Source organism: Caretta caretta, chromosome 14 (assembly GCF_965140235.1).
Source record: "Caretta caretta isolate rCarCar2 chromosome 14, rCarCar1.hap1, whole genome shotgun sequence".
In the NCBI taxonomy this organism is placed as follows: domain Eukaryota; kingdom Metazoa; phylum Chordata; order Testudines; family Cheloniidae; genus Caretta; species Caretta caretta.
The window spans coordinates 72,890-86,595 of record NC_134219.1 but is presented as its reverse complement, the minus strand read 5'-3'; the positions used below and the strand labels follow the sequence as shown (position 1 = coordinate 86,595).

The following is a 13,706-nucleotide window of genomic DNA, read 5'->3' as shown; positions in this document are numbered from 1 at the left end:
GTTCCAGGCTGCACCATTGGTGCATCTCAGGAGTGGGGATGTGTACAGACTACTTGAAGAACACATACCTATATCTTTCCAGATATCTTCATCTCTTACAGCTAAAACAAAATTAAAAGTAACTGGCAACATCATCCTGGAGAACCCCTGACTGAGGTGAGACATGGCACATTTTCCTGATCAAAAAGATCCCAAATACCCAATCAGTTTATTTTATCTTATATAAAAAGGATTCAGCACCTTTGAAATTAAATGGGGAAAAAAATTCTTTTGGCCTGGTTGGATTATAACAGTTAGAAAACAAAAATTCCCTACACTAAGGCATGAGTCACTATTCAAATAAAAAAATCTGAAACTTATTTCTGCAGTGTCAGTGCAAATGAGAACCTTTAACACTGTCTGCTTTATTTTGGAGCTACCACCACCAACCAGAATCCAATTTTTCAGTGTCAACTGTGGAACAATCAGAAATTTAAAAGGCAGGATTCCTTAACCATAAATAAAATAATCTTAAATACATGCTTCGAAGAACATCTTGTGCCTGGAATTATCAATGAGGAAACTGACAACAAATCTGGATGGTTCAATATATTCACCCTCTCAAATATTGTACATGATATATTTGAAATCAAAAATTGATATTAAACATTTTCCCTAACTATTCTTGTAGTATCATCTATATTATAGTATAGAAGTGTGATTCAAATCTGAAATACCTAAAAACATTTTGGAAGTCTCTGAGATCAGTGAAATTCAATAAATGCTAAATATGTTTGAAGTTTAACAGTGACCTGAAATGTTTTAAACTATGCACTAAAGTAAGTAAGTTTATAGACTGAGAAACTACAGGACTTTTAAACAAAGGGTAGCTACAAGGGTATGAAAATAGATTATTCTTTTCTTTACTCCCTTTGGCTCCAAAATTGCAAAGGGATTCATGTATCCAGGCTGGCACGAAGTCCCAATATGCTTTAGAAAAATGCATTGCACCAATTTGAGCCAAACATTCCATAGCTACTGCCACGCTAAAGATCTGGAATGAGTTATTAACCACACCAGGATTCAGAACACTCTGAAACTTTACCATCAAGAGTTTTAATCCTTCATTACAAGCAAGACACACTCAGACATGGAAGGCAATAAGAATAAAACACCACTTACTGCAATTTTTCCCCACTAATGACTTGCTTTTATGTCGACCGTTACAAAGAATCTCAAATTCTATCAAATCTGAGAGTTAAACACTAAGTACATACTGAAATAATGCCTATTGGGCAAGAAAAGACAATCACCTTTTCATCTGAGGATCTCCAAGGGATTTAACAATATTAACTATACTTTGCCAAATCTCTGAACATAATAAAATCACCACATATGGGGCAGTGAAAGCTATATTATAAGTTGTATTTAATGTCCAGATATAACCACCTCACTTACATTATGCTCACAATCTCAGCTAGGATTTATTCAAATCCAAATTTAAGACTTCTCAAAATAGCTGCTTTCTTTCCCCCAAAATCTGCTGAAAAAGCACCGCTTTCTTCCTCCCCAACTGTACAACTCCAACCCTCCCCGGCTTTAAACTAGCGGGTCCACCAGACAAGTCAGTGATCTGGGACTCAAAGTTCAATACCTTGCCCTTCAGAGCTAAAAAGTTTTACATAACTGCACTCAAAATAAAACAATGTAACAAAAAATTCTACATTTGTAAGTTGCACTTTCACGATAAAGAGTCTGCATTCCAGTACCTGTATGACAGGAGTGGTCAAACTACAGCCTGTGGGCTGATTCTGGCCCATGAGCCATTGTAATCCAGCCCTCGAGCTCCTGTGTGGGAGCGGGCTCTGAGGCTTGCCCCATTCTGGTGCTCCAGCTGGGGAGCAGTTGGGGGCCGCTCCACGCAGCTCCCGGAAGCAGCAGCATTCCCCCCCCCCCACCCCCGGCTCCTATGCATAGGGGCAGCCAGGGGGCTCCTCTCTGCCCCCTGCCCCAAGTTCTGCCCCTGCAGCTCCCATTGGCCAGGAATGTGTCTGCGGACGGGATAGCATGCAGAGCCACCCAGCCACGCCTCTGCGTAGGAGTCAGAGAAGGGACATGCCACTGCCTATGGGAGCCACTTGAGGTAACCACCACCCTGCACCTCTGAGCCTCCCCCCACGCCACAACCCCCTGCCCCAGCCCTGATCCCCCACTCGCCCTCCAAACCCCTCAATCCCATCCCAGAGCATCCTCCTGCACTCCAAACCCCTCATCCCCAGCCCCACCTCAGAGCCTGCACCCCCAGCTGGATCCTGCACCCATTCACACAGCTCAACCCTCTGCCCCAGCCCTGATCCCTCTCCCGCATTCCGAACCCCTCAGTCCCAGCCCAGAGGACCCTCCTACACCCCAAACTCATCCCTAGCCCCACCCCAGAACATGCACCCCCAGCTGGATCCCCATCCTGCACCCTGAAGTCCTCATTTTTTGGACTGCAAGAGCCTGCACCCCCAACCAGAGCCCTCAACCCCCATGCACCCAACCCCAATTTTGTGAGCAGTCATGACCCAGCATACAATTTCTACTCCCAGATGTGGCCCTCGGGCCAAAAAGTTTGCCCACCCCTGTTGTATGAGGTGAACTGCAAATATTTCTTTTGTTGATCTTTCTTACTGTGCAGATATTGTAATAAAAATAATATAAAGTGAGTACTGTACACGTTGTATTCTGTGTTGTAACTGAAATCAATATATTTGAAAATGTATAAATCATCCAATCCAAAGTTATTTATAAGAAATTTAAATTGGTATTCTATTATTAACACTGCGATAAAAATTGTGATTAATCACGATTAATTAGTTTAATCGAGTTAATTTGTTTTGAGTTACTTGCAATTAATTGAATAGAAGGACACTGTGAATAACTGATATTTCAAAGCAAATACATCGCTGAAGTCTCCACAATCTAATTTATGTCTGGAGATAAGTTTGTATTCTAGAGAACCCTAAGATGAGCCATGTGTATACTAACAGGTTTCAGAGTAACAGCCGTGTTAGTCTGTATTCGCAAAAAGAAAAGGAGTACTTGTAGCACCTTAGAGACTAACCAATTTATTTGAGCATAAGCTTTCATGACCTACAGCTCACTTCATCGGATGCATCTGTATACTAAAATTTAAGATACAGGTTCTGTTGGGTCTAGAATTTCCCATCTTCTCTATACACTAAGAATGCTGTATTGATTTAAAGGCAATTCTATAATGAACACCACCACAGTATGACCATTTACACTGTAGCCTACCACCATCCTATACAGGTTGCACTTAAACAGTCACTAAAGCAGTTTAGGCACAATTTTAACTATTTATAAAAACAGCTAGTGTGTGTCTACTGTGTAGGAAAAACAATGGCATTATACATTTTTAAAAGGATATTAATTTAACTAATTAAAAAGCTACTGTTAATTCTGAACCTTGTTAAAAAGTCCATTCATGCAGAGAGACAGTGAACTCTGCAGAAGGCATACAAATTGAATTCTGACAGAATTATGTCACCCTAACTAAAGACAGTGATGATGTGCTTGTCAAATAAGTATTAAATACTCAATTAGCAGTTTGTTTCTCCTAGAAAGCCACGGATGGGAAGAAAGAAGCCAATTGTTTACAAAATGTCCAAAAAGCTAGTAAAGTTAAGAAAATTTTACTTTTACACTTTAAAAAGGGAAATACAAGTACTGGGAGTTAAGCGAAAAATCCAGAAGTTGTAAAGGAAAGGTACCCGATAGCATGTTTAAGGCTTCTACCTTGCTATCAAAACAGGAAAGATACAGTGAAAGAAGGAACAAGGCAGAAGTGGAATAGAAAAGTAAAAGATTACATGGAAGAAAGAAATGCAGTTCAAGACTTAATTATCTTGACTAAGTATACCACACGACATTTACACCTCAGATTTACAGCAATTGCTATATTTCTACAATATTAGATACTCTCAGCAGTAAAAAAACAAACAGAAAAAAACATCCAAAACACTAAAATGTGCAAGCCATGTTTTCTAGATTGCACAAGACTTTTAAATTCTGCAGTTAAAATGACTTAAGATAATTTTAAGATCCTTTAAGATCCTGAATATTACAGTACCTGTAATCATGTCTAATTGCAAATATAGGACATTGTTCTGACTGCTTTAGTGAAACAAATATATAGCACATTCCACCAAATAGCACATATGACCCTTTGGGCTCCTACTGTATACTGAACATCTTCTCATATGACTCTTTAATACAGCCCTGGCATTAAAAGGCTTGCCACTGGGGGTACACAAAGAAATAGAAAGATGGAGATTAAACAAAAAAATTGCCCTTGTTCAGTTCTTTAGAGATCAATATGATACTTTGTTATATGTTGAACTGATATCGTAAGACAAAGGCCTTATGAGTGGCAAGTGTTAACATATTTCCTTGGGTACCTCCAACAAAGCAAAAAGGTAGGAACTACATATCTAAATATTCTAAACTCCTTTATAAAATAAGGAAGTGAATATTCTTCAGTAAGAAATCCCACTGATTAACTGGTAAACTGACACAGGAAGGTACAACAGCCTGATCAAAATAAGTACTCTCAAATTAAAACCCTCCCTTTTCCCATAAAAAGGTGTTTATTCTGTACCTGTGAAGTTGACATGCGAGAAGTATCTTGGCGGCCTGTTAAATCAGATGAAGAGATATTGACAGGGGCACCACGATGCAGTCTCATACTCACTTTCCGTTCTCGCTCCATTCCAGACACTGGCCGAGGAGAGGCGTTAGCTGTGAGAAAGAGACAGGCGTTAGCTGTGTATTAGCCTGATCACTTAACTTTCTTGAAATACAGTGTTAAACAGGATTTAAAGAGGTGTTAGTTGTTAAGACCTTTTAAAAAAAAACAAAACTGTTTCACCAGGGAATGGACAAACACCTAAGTCCCTTTTGCAGTGACAGTAAGCAGAAACAGCAGTTAAGTTAACCTACGTAATAACCAGGTGTTGGATTTGATTACAGTGGAGAGGGAAAAAGAAAAGTCTACAATCATTTAAACTGGATAGAAGACCAGGTCAAGATTTAAGAACAGAAGAGCTGCCATACTGGTTCAGAACATGGCTCACCCTGCCCAGCACCCTGTCTCCACAGTGGCCCATACCAGAGCTCCAGGGAAATTATGAAATGATCCATCCCTATCTACCTCTCCCGGCTTCTGATATTCAGAGGTTTAGGGTCACCCTGAGCATGGTGTTGCATCCCTGACCATCCTGGGTAATAGTTATTGATGGATCTGTCCTGCCTGAACTTAGCCAGGTTTTTGTTTTTTTTTAAACACTCATTCTCATAGAATGTTGTGATTCCCAAAAGTATGACTTCCACAGGTTAGTTGTGCACCATGTGAAGAAGTACTTCCTCTTGTTTGTGTTAAACCTGCTACCTATTATTTTCATAGGGTGACCTCCGGTTTATGTGGGAAAGGGTAAACAACACTTCTCTATTCACTTTTTTCACACTATTTATGATCTTATAGACCTCTATCAGATCCCCCCCATAGTCCTCTCTTTTCTAAGATGAACAGCCCTAATCCTTTTAGTTCCTCATATGGAAGCTTTCCATATCATTGATCACCTTTGTTGCTTTTCTTTGAACCTTTTCCAGTTCCTCAACATCCTCTTTGGAGATGGGGTGACCAGAACCGGACACAATATTCAAGGTGTAGGCACACCATATATTTACGTAGGAGCATTATGATTCTTATGATGATATTTCTATCTTATTTTCTATACCTTTCCTAATAGTTCCTAACAGACTGTTAAGCCTTTTTGACAGCTACTGCATACTGAGTGGACGTTTTCAGAGAACGGTCCACAGTGACACCAAGATCCCTTTCTTGGGTGGCAAGAGCTAATTCAGAAACCATCATATATATATAGTTGGGATTATTTTTTCCAATGTTCATTACTTTGCACTTAACATTCAATTTCATCTGCCATTTTGTTGCCCAGTCACCCAGCTTTGTGAGATTCCTGTGTAACTCCTTGCAGTCTGCTTTAGACTTGACTATCTTGAATAATTATATATTGTCCAGAAACATTGCCACTTCTGTTCACCGCCTTTTGCAGATTGTTCATTAATATGTTGAATAGTACAGGTCCCAGTACAGATTGCTGGGGGACCCCATTATTCACCTCTTTCCACTAGGAAAACTGATTATTTATTCCTACCCTTTAAACCTGTTTTATTTAGTAGAAGACAAACAGGATTGTCTTGATCTCCTCAGCTCAAGTATAAAACATGAAGCCCTAGAAATTCATTAGCTATGCTGTTAGCTGAGGGACCAGCGGTCAGTTGCACCAGATGCTGTTCTCCTGTGACAAGGAATCATAGAATAACAGAGTTGGAAGGGACCTCTGGAGGCCATCTAGTCCAACCCCCGGCCCAGAGCAGGACCAATCCCAACTAAATCATCCCAGCCAGGGTTTTGTCAAGCCTGACCTTAAAAACTTCTAAGGAAGGGGATTCCACCACCTCCCTAGGTAACGCATTCCAGTGTTTCACCACCCTCCTAGTGATTCCTAATATCCAACCTAAATCTCCCCCACTGCAACTTGAGACCATTACTCCTTGTCCTGTCATCTGCTATCACTGAGAATAGTCTAGATCCATCCTCTTTGGATCCACCTTTCAGGTACTTAAAAGCAGCTATCAAATCCCTCCTCATTCTTCTCTTCTGCAAACTAAACAATCCCAGTTCCCAAGGCCTCTCCTCATAAGTCATGTGTTCCAGACCCCTAATCATTTTTGTTGCCCTTCGCTGCACTCTCTCCAATTTCTCCACATCCTTCTTGTAGTGTGGGACCCAAAACTGGACACAGTACTCCAGATGAGGCCTCACCAGTGTCGAATAGAGGGGAACGATCACGTCCCTTGATCTGCTGGCAATGCCCCTACGTATACACCCCAAAATGCCACTGGCCTTCTTGGCAACAAGGGCACACTGTTGACTCATAACCAGCTTCTCATCCACTGTCATCCCTAGGTCCTTCTATGTAGAACTGCTGCCTAGCAAATTCGGTCCCTAGTCTGTAGCGCCTCATTGGATTCTTCCATCCTAAGTGCAGGACTCTGCACTTGTCCTTGTTGAACTTCATCAGATTTCTTTTGGCCCAATCCTCCAATTTGTCTAGGTCCCTCTGTATCCTATCCCTACCCTCCAGCGTATCTACCACTCCTTCCAGTTTAGTGTCATCCGCAAACTTGCTGAGGGTGCAATCCACACCATCCTCCAGATCATTAATGAAGATATTGAACAAAACCGGCCCAGGACTGACCCTTGGGGCACTCCGCTAGATACCGGCTGCCAACTAGACATGGAGCCATTGATCACTACCCGTTGAGCCCGACAATCTAGCCAACTTTCTACCCACCTTGTAGTGCATCCATCCAGCCTATACTTCTTTAACTTGCTGACAAGAATACTGTGGGAGACCGTGTCAAAAGCTTTGCTAAAGTCGAGGAATAACACGTCCACTGCTTTCCCTTCATCCACAGAACCAGTTATCTCATCATCTTGTCTTGGAGGAGCAGGGAGAAGAGGGAAGAGATTATCCATCTTTGGACAGATGCAGGAACTCAGATATAACCAAGTCTGCCGTGTCCAGATTGGTGAGACTATGATCATTCTGGGTCTCTTCTGCCAAATCTCCATATTTCCAGGATGAATGGAAATGGAGGAAAGGTGTAAGAGGAGCTCTTTCTTGTCAGTGTAAAAAAGGTGTCTAAAACAGATGGGATCTCTGCTTGGTCTCAAGCAGATCTTCACATGAGCCACCGAAGATCTGAATGCTTACATGTGATGGATGATGTAGCCCACAGTAGGATATAATGGCTAGCAAAATAATCCTAATCCAGCCAGCAGTATCAATTAATATGTTTCTTTTTCTGAAATTAATCCATTTTATTCTTATATTTTATTAGTATTAATTCCTTGGCATTAGGATGTGTTGGGATATGTGTTTCCTAATAATAAGTTTTGCTGAAATGCAAGAAGCCTACCGGCCTGTAAGATCTGCTATATAGCAAAAAGTATAATCAGTTAAGAATATGTCAGCATAAAGGCTGGCAACCTTTGGCACAGATGAGACTGGTCCCTGAACTTTTGGGAACCAGAGGGAGGAACTATCCCCATCACATCACAGGTTTATTCGGCTTCTACAGGTGGTTGGTAACCGCAGGGTACACCACAATTTGGAGGTCATCAAGAGAGCCTAGGTTGGCAGTTTTGGAATGAGATAATCCTTATGAATATATTTAGAAAGTAAGTGTCATAATCCACTGACCTATAGTAGAAGGGTACCCATTAATTCTGTAGGGTACGGAAATAAGATTTGGGTATAGTAAGTTGGGCCTGAATTACATAGGTCAGGATCCTATCAAATACCTTGTAAGAGAGCTCTTAGAAGGTAGCTTCTGCTGGGTTCAGCTCTTCTAAATTCTAAGCTCTTCTAACTCCTGAAGCTTCGGTTTCTTGGAGTGCTTTTTCCAGTTCTCCTATACTCTATAGACTACCTTTTCATCTATCTATTCTATCTTCTATCACGCTATTAGCACAGCTTGTGCAGTACACTATAATAAACATTCCTAACCATTGGGGAAGCCAGGACCATTGCATAATCAGGCATGCCAGGAGTGAGGCTGGTCCTTCACCTCCTATTACCGTGTCCTCAAGGAAGGGTATGAGTATGTTAGGTTAAGGTACTTCTAATAGAAACGGTACCACCAGGAGTTTTGGAATTCTTTTACTATTTTGCAGTTATAAGTTTCAATGCATTTCTTATTTTTATGTTAATTTTAATAAAGGTTTTATCCATTTGGTATTGTCCGCAGTATGTGTGTTCTTGCCAAGCACACCAAGAATCCTCTCCCGATATAGAACTCTCTGAGTTCTTGAACTCTGTAGTCTGAATTGGATAAGAACCTATAAATCTTCTGGTCGGATGCGATCAGTGGTGAGCCACAACAACTAACCCATCAAATTCAGGTCAGCAATGATGTGTCCCCTTCCATTTGATGTAAGCAACTTTTTTTTTTTTTTTAAGTGTTAAGTGCAGACCAGATATTATTGTAATGAACCATCCACACCGACCGATTACTTATAGACAGAGGCAACACAATTATGTTTCTGATCTGTGGTGAAAAGATTTGTAAGCCAGCCTGATGGCCCTCAGCTCTAGCAAGTTTTTGGGGAACTGCTCCTCATTAGGCTTCCGAAGACCACAGACAGAGACCCTAAATGTGTTCCCCAACCTAGACTGGAGGCATTCATGACATTTGTTATCAGAATAAACTGAGAGAAATGCATTTTTAAGACATTCCCTTATTGTAGCCACTACCATAGGGAGGTCTGAGAGAGAAACGTTAATAAAATGGGACATGATAGAAGTATATAAAATAATGGTCTAGAGAATGCGGATTAGAAGCTTCTGTTTTTCTCATCTCATAGCATAAGAACAGGGGACATAATGATATAAGGAAATACTCTTTTGTTTAATACATAATTTGACTGTGGAACTCACTGCCACAGGATGTTGACGAGGCTACTACTTTAGCACACTTCAGAAAGAGAGCAAACATTTATATGGATAAAAAGAATATCTAGTGTTATAATGGCTAATATTAAAGAGTATGAAAGGTTTCTAAAACTTGTGCTTCAGAGTTTAACCCAATTTCTAATTAGGGAATAGGATAAAACTTTCATGGGCGGGGGGGAAAGAGAGGGGCAGATTATCCCTCATCTGTCAACTGCGGGCTTTCTCGCCCCTTCCTGTGAAGCATCTGGTACTGGCTACAGTCTGAAACAGAATGCTGGACTAGATGGATCACAGGTCTGATTCGGCAATTCCTAATTTTGTGTAAGACCAAAGGTGAATTAAAATATCAAAAATTTGAAAAAGTGAACTTTTCAACCTAAAACTAACAATGAGATTTGTTTGTGTAATATGAAGTAAAAAGGGAGAGGTCGGTTCCAGCAGGAAGATGGGGCTTGAGGGAGCTCTGTGCTTCCCTTCAACTACTGTTCCAATATGTTCAATAACAGCATGTCTTGACACATGATTTCTGCAGTGAGGTTCTACGGAGGTAATGTTATGAAAATGAAATTGATTTTATTATCTGAATAAGTGGAAGTCAGTACGGAACTACTGATCTGTTATGTAACAGCAAGATCAAAGGTGTCATTTCAGTTTGCCACTGTGCTGGAAATCTATTTTCTCATGATAACTATGCTGAGGTGCAATAAAAGATCTAAGCCCAACTTCAGTATTTAACTCTTTAAAAAAGGAAGGAAAAAATAATAGATCAGTCCTATAGAACCTTATGTTATTCCTTACATAAGTAGAAAATCATTTTGGTATACAATGAAAATAAAATCACCATTAGGGAAAATCTCTATACATACTATTTTTTACATTTATTAGTCTGAAGTGGGGACTCAGCAAAACACTTACAAATGTAATGACTTTTATTCTTAGGACATTCCATTTATAAAGTTAGCTTGGAAAAGATGATCTTTTTGCAGTGAGTAAAGTATTTAATTGTTACCAAACCAAAGCAGGTATTTAAGGCAAGAATCCAAATTAGACTAGCACGTAGCAAGGCAATTATTATACACAGCAGAAAGGAAAATCTCTTCCAGTAATTTATGGAAAGAACAGCATTTACAGAGAGTACGTTTACAAAATATCTCCCTAATCCTGGTTATTTACTCAAATTGATTTTGAAGGACTACAAAATGGTATATTTCAGTAACCAGGAGGTAGCTGAAGAATAGCATAGTCTGTAAGAGGAGTCTGCCCCAGAAATTTGATGACTTACCAGTATGCGAAGTTGGAGTAAGGGGAGGAGGCGGAGCTACGTCTTGCGTTCCCCTCAGCCTCCCAGAGGCAGTGGAGGGTAAACCACGTACTGCAGGATTTCGTGTATGTCTCAATCTTTCCTCTCGTTCTCTCCTTTCACGTTCAGCATCTTCAGCAGCTCTGCTTGCACCCTGTAAATCATGAGACTAGTTAACAATTAGGGTGAGTATTGAGCTTAGTACTCTATTTCATATAAATACTAATGACTAAAATAACATTTAACACATGGAGCGTGAAACAGAACCGTTTGTTACTATTGCTGTAAGTTCCCATCAAAACTACAGTATTTAATTTAATTTGTATTTCATTATAGCATCCAGATATTATAGTTATGAGAAGGACTGTGGTGTCAGAAATCCTATCTAACACATGTCCATTGTCATGGCATCTGGGTACCTCACAATAGTTACAAGTAACAGTAATTGCCTTCTTCCAAAAATTCGGAAGTTGACCTCACAAATCCCAGAACCTGCTTTGATGGGAAAATACCAATTAAAGATCTGATTATACTTGATCTTACTTTCTACCCTAAAGCTGATCACACTCACAGAGCACAAGAGGAGTGAATTCACAGGTGAAGGACTTGACTGAGAACACCCTTTTCCTAGGTCTGAAAAATACACCAGAAACAACCCTGCTGATGTAAAGGCTTGTCTTCACTACAGAGATTGACACTGATGCAATCGATGCAGAAGGGGTTGATTTAGCAGCTCTAGTGAAGACCCGCTAAATCAACGGCAGAGCACTCTCTGGTGGACTCCGGTACTCCAGCTCTCCAAGAAGAGTAAGGGAAGTCAACTGAACAGCGTCTCCCATTGACGCAGCACAGTGAAGACACTGGGGTAAGTCAACCTAAGCTACGTGGACCCCAACTATGTTATTCACTTAGCTGGAGTAGCATAACTTGGGTCGACTTACCCCAGTAGTGAAGAGAAGCCCTTAGCCATTGTGACAGGACATAGTGGTAAAACAATCTTTAGGGTTCCATGTCACTCAAGATTTACATCAATCAGCACCTGAAGCTGCACTCAGAAGTATGAAACACTGGTATAATATAATCTTAGCATATCACCATCTCAAGAGCTGAACCATTTCATTCTCCACAAGCTGAGTCTGCTTGAAACTCTTAGGGAGGCTATAGGCAGAGGACATCGCAGTAATCTAGTTTTGAAGTGAAAAGCAAGAATCAGCATTAGGACAGCATCTGGTTCAAGCTACTACCAACCTTCAAAAAATCCAGGAGTAGGGCATTGATCAAACAATATTCTGAACTGGCAAACTAAGTTATGTAACTTGCACAAATTTCTGTAGATCCCATTCAATCCATATAAAATGCAACTGCTAAGATCTCCTTACCAGTTGATCTGATCACATCCCTGGCCCCCTCTGAATATGCAGAATGATTCCCTTCACTTATGTACTGCATCAACTTTTGCTGGCATTACCGCAAACTTCTATTTAGCACTTTTTTGTTCTTGTCTCTTCTGTCAAAGATGTCTAGGAGTTTGAATAATGCCAACTTTGACCCCATTCGTCCACATCTCTCAGCTGCCACCAAGCTTTCTCTTATGTTGTCCTCTGTGTATGCAACTCCATTCCTGAACTGATCTATAAAGCCATGTTCCTTTCTTTCATTTAAATCCCTCTTGAAGATACACCTCTTTCCGGAGGCATAACAAAAGCAGCTGACAAAATCACTGACTTACTTATTTAACTTATACTTTAAACTGCTCATCCATGCTGAAGGACTGAATGCTGAGGTGGACAGACATAAGAACACTGCAACTGAACCTGTGAATTGGTCTGGAGGAAATACATGCGGGGCTGAATGGTGGAGAATTAGAATTTCACTTAAAAACCAATCATAACAAGAAGCATTCAGTCACCCCCTGATCATTTTGCTTATACATTTTATCCCTTTCCTCCTCCCTTGGTGTTTTTTTTTTTTTTTTCCAGATTATAAGCCTTTCCAAACAAGGTGTGTGTCATCTTCTATGTTTAGGAGGGACACAGCATGGGAACTAATGCAATATAAAGTTTTAAAAATTATTTGTTTTTGTAGATGTTTTATAAGTTTGTGTAGTTTGCATTTTCTGATAACGAGATGCAGCAAATTTTTCTTTGAATGATCTGAGATTCATAGTAATGAAAGTAGGATGGGCAGCAGCAAGATCAGAAATTTTGTTTCAACGAATAGCTTGAAGAAAACTGGGATGGAGATCACCAGAATTAGAGCTACAATAGCAGAATTATATTGTCCCAAACATTCCCTACATCTCTCCAGAATGCAGCATTGATCAGGTGTCCCAAGAGCAACAGGCTCTGCAAACTTTGAAAACCCTTTCTGTACAAAAGCATAATAAAAACTCCAATAAATATTATTCTGAGCACAGGGGTTCAATCAAAAGATTTCCTACTTTGGGGAAGGCCACTTGTGCGAAAGTTCTCCCTTATTATCAATTATTGTCCTGTTCCTCCTACCCTAGGTATTAGACATCCATTATTCTGGTACAGTGATTTCTAGTAATTACTGGTTATGTCTACCCTGCAATGTAAGCCTGGTCTCAGATTCAGGCTTGAGCCCAGACCACTGTTTCATCTACAAACAAACCTCTCAGAATGGTGGGAACAATGTAGTAGTACCCTTTGTGGTTTATATACTCTTGTGCTCCTTGAGGAGGGCAAACTATGGGCACATGAGACCCATCAATGGCCCCACTGCAATCTGGAAAACCCCATTCTCTCAAAATCAGCAGTTACTTCAGGAATATCTTTTATGCTTGCCACCTTGGGATAAAG

General features: G+C 40.4%; 1 protein-coding gene across 4 annotated transcripts in view; it reads right to left on the bottom strand.

Annotated features, from left to right (window-relative positions):
- CSNK1D (casein kinase 1 delta) overlaps positions 1 to 13,706 on the bottom strand; it is a 103,960-nt gene that overhangs the window by 54,753 nt on the left and 35,501 nt on the right. For all 4 annotated transcript variants that reach the window (XM_048817235.2, XM_048817233.2, XM_048817232.2 and 1 more), the window contains exons 7-8: positions 10,867 to 11,038; positions 4,643 to 4,782 (exon numbers count right to left, since the gene is read on the bottom strand). In XM_048817235.2, the coding sequence (XP_048673192.1) occupies positions 4,643 to 4,782; positions 10,867 to 11,038 (312 nt within the window). The remainder of the gene's footprint in view (positions 1 to 4,642; positions 4,783 to 10,866; positions 11,039 to 13,706) is intronic.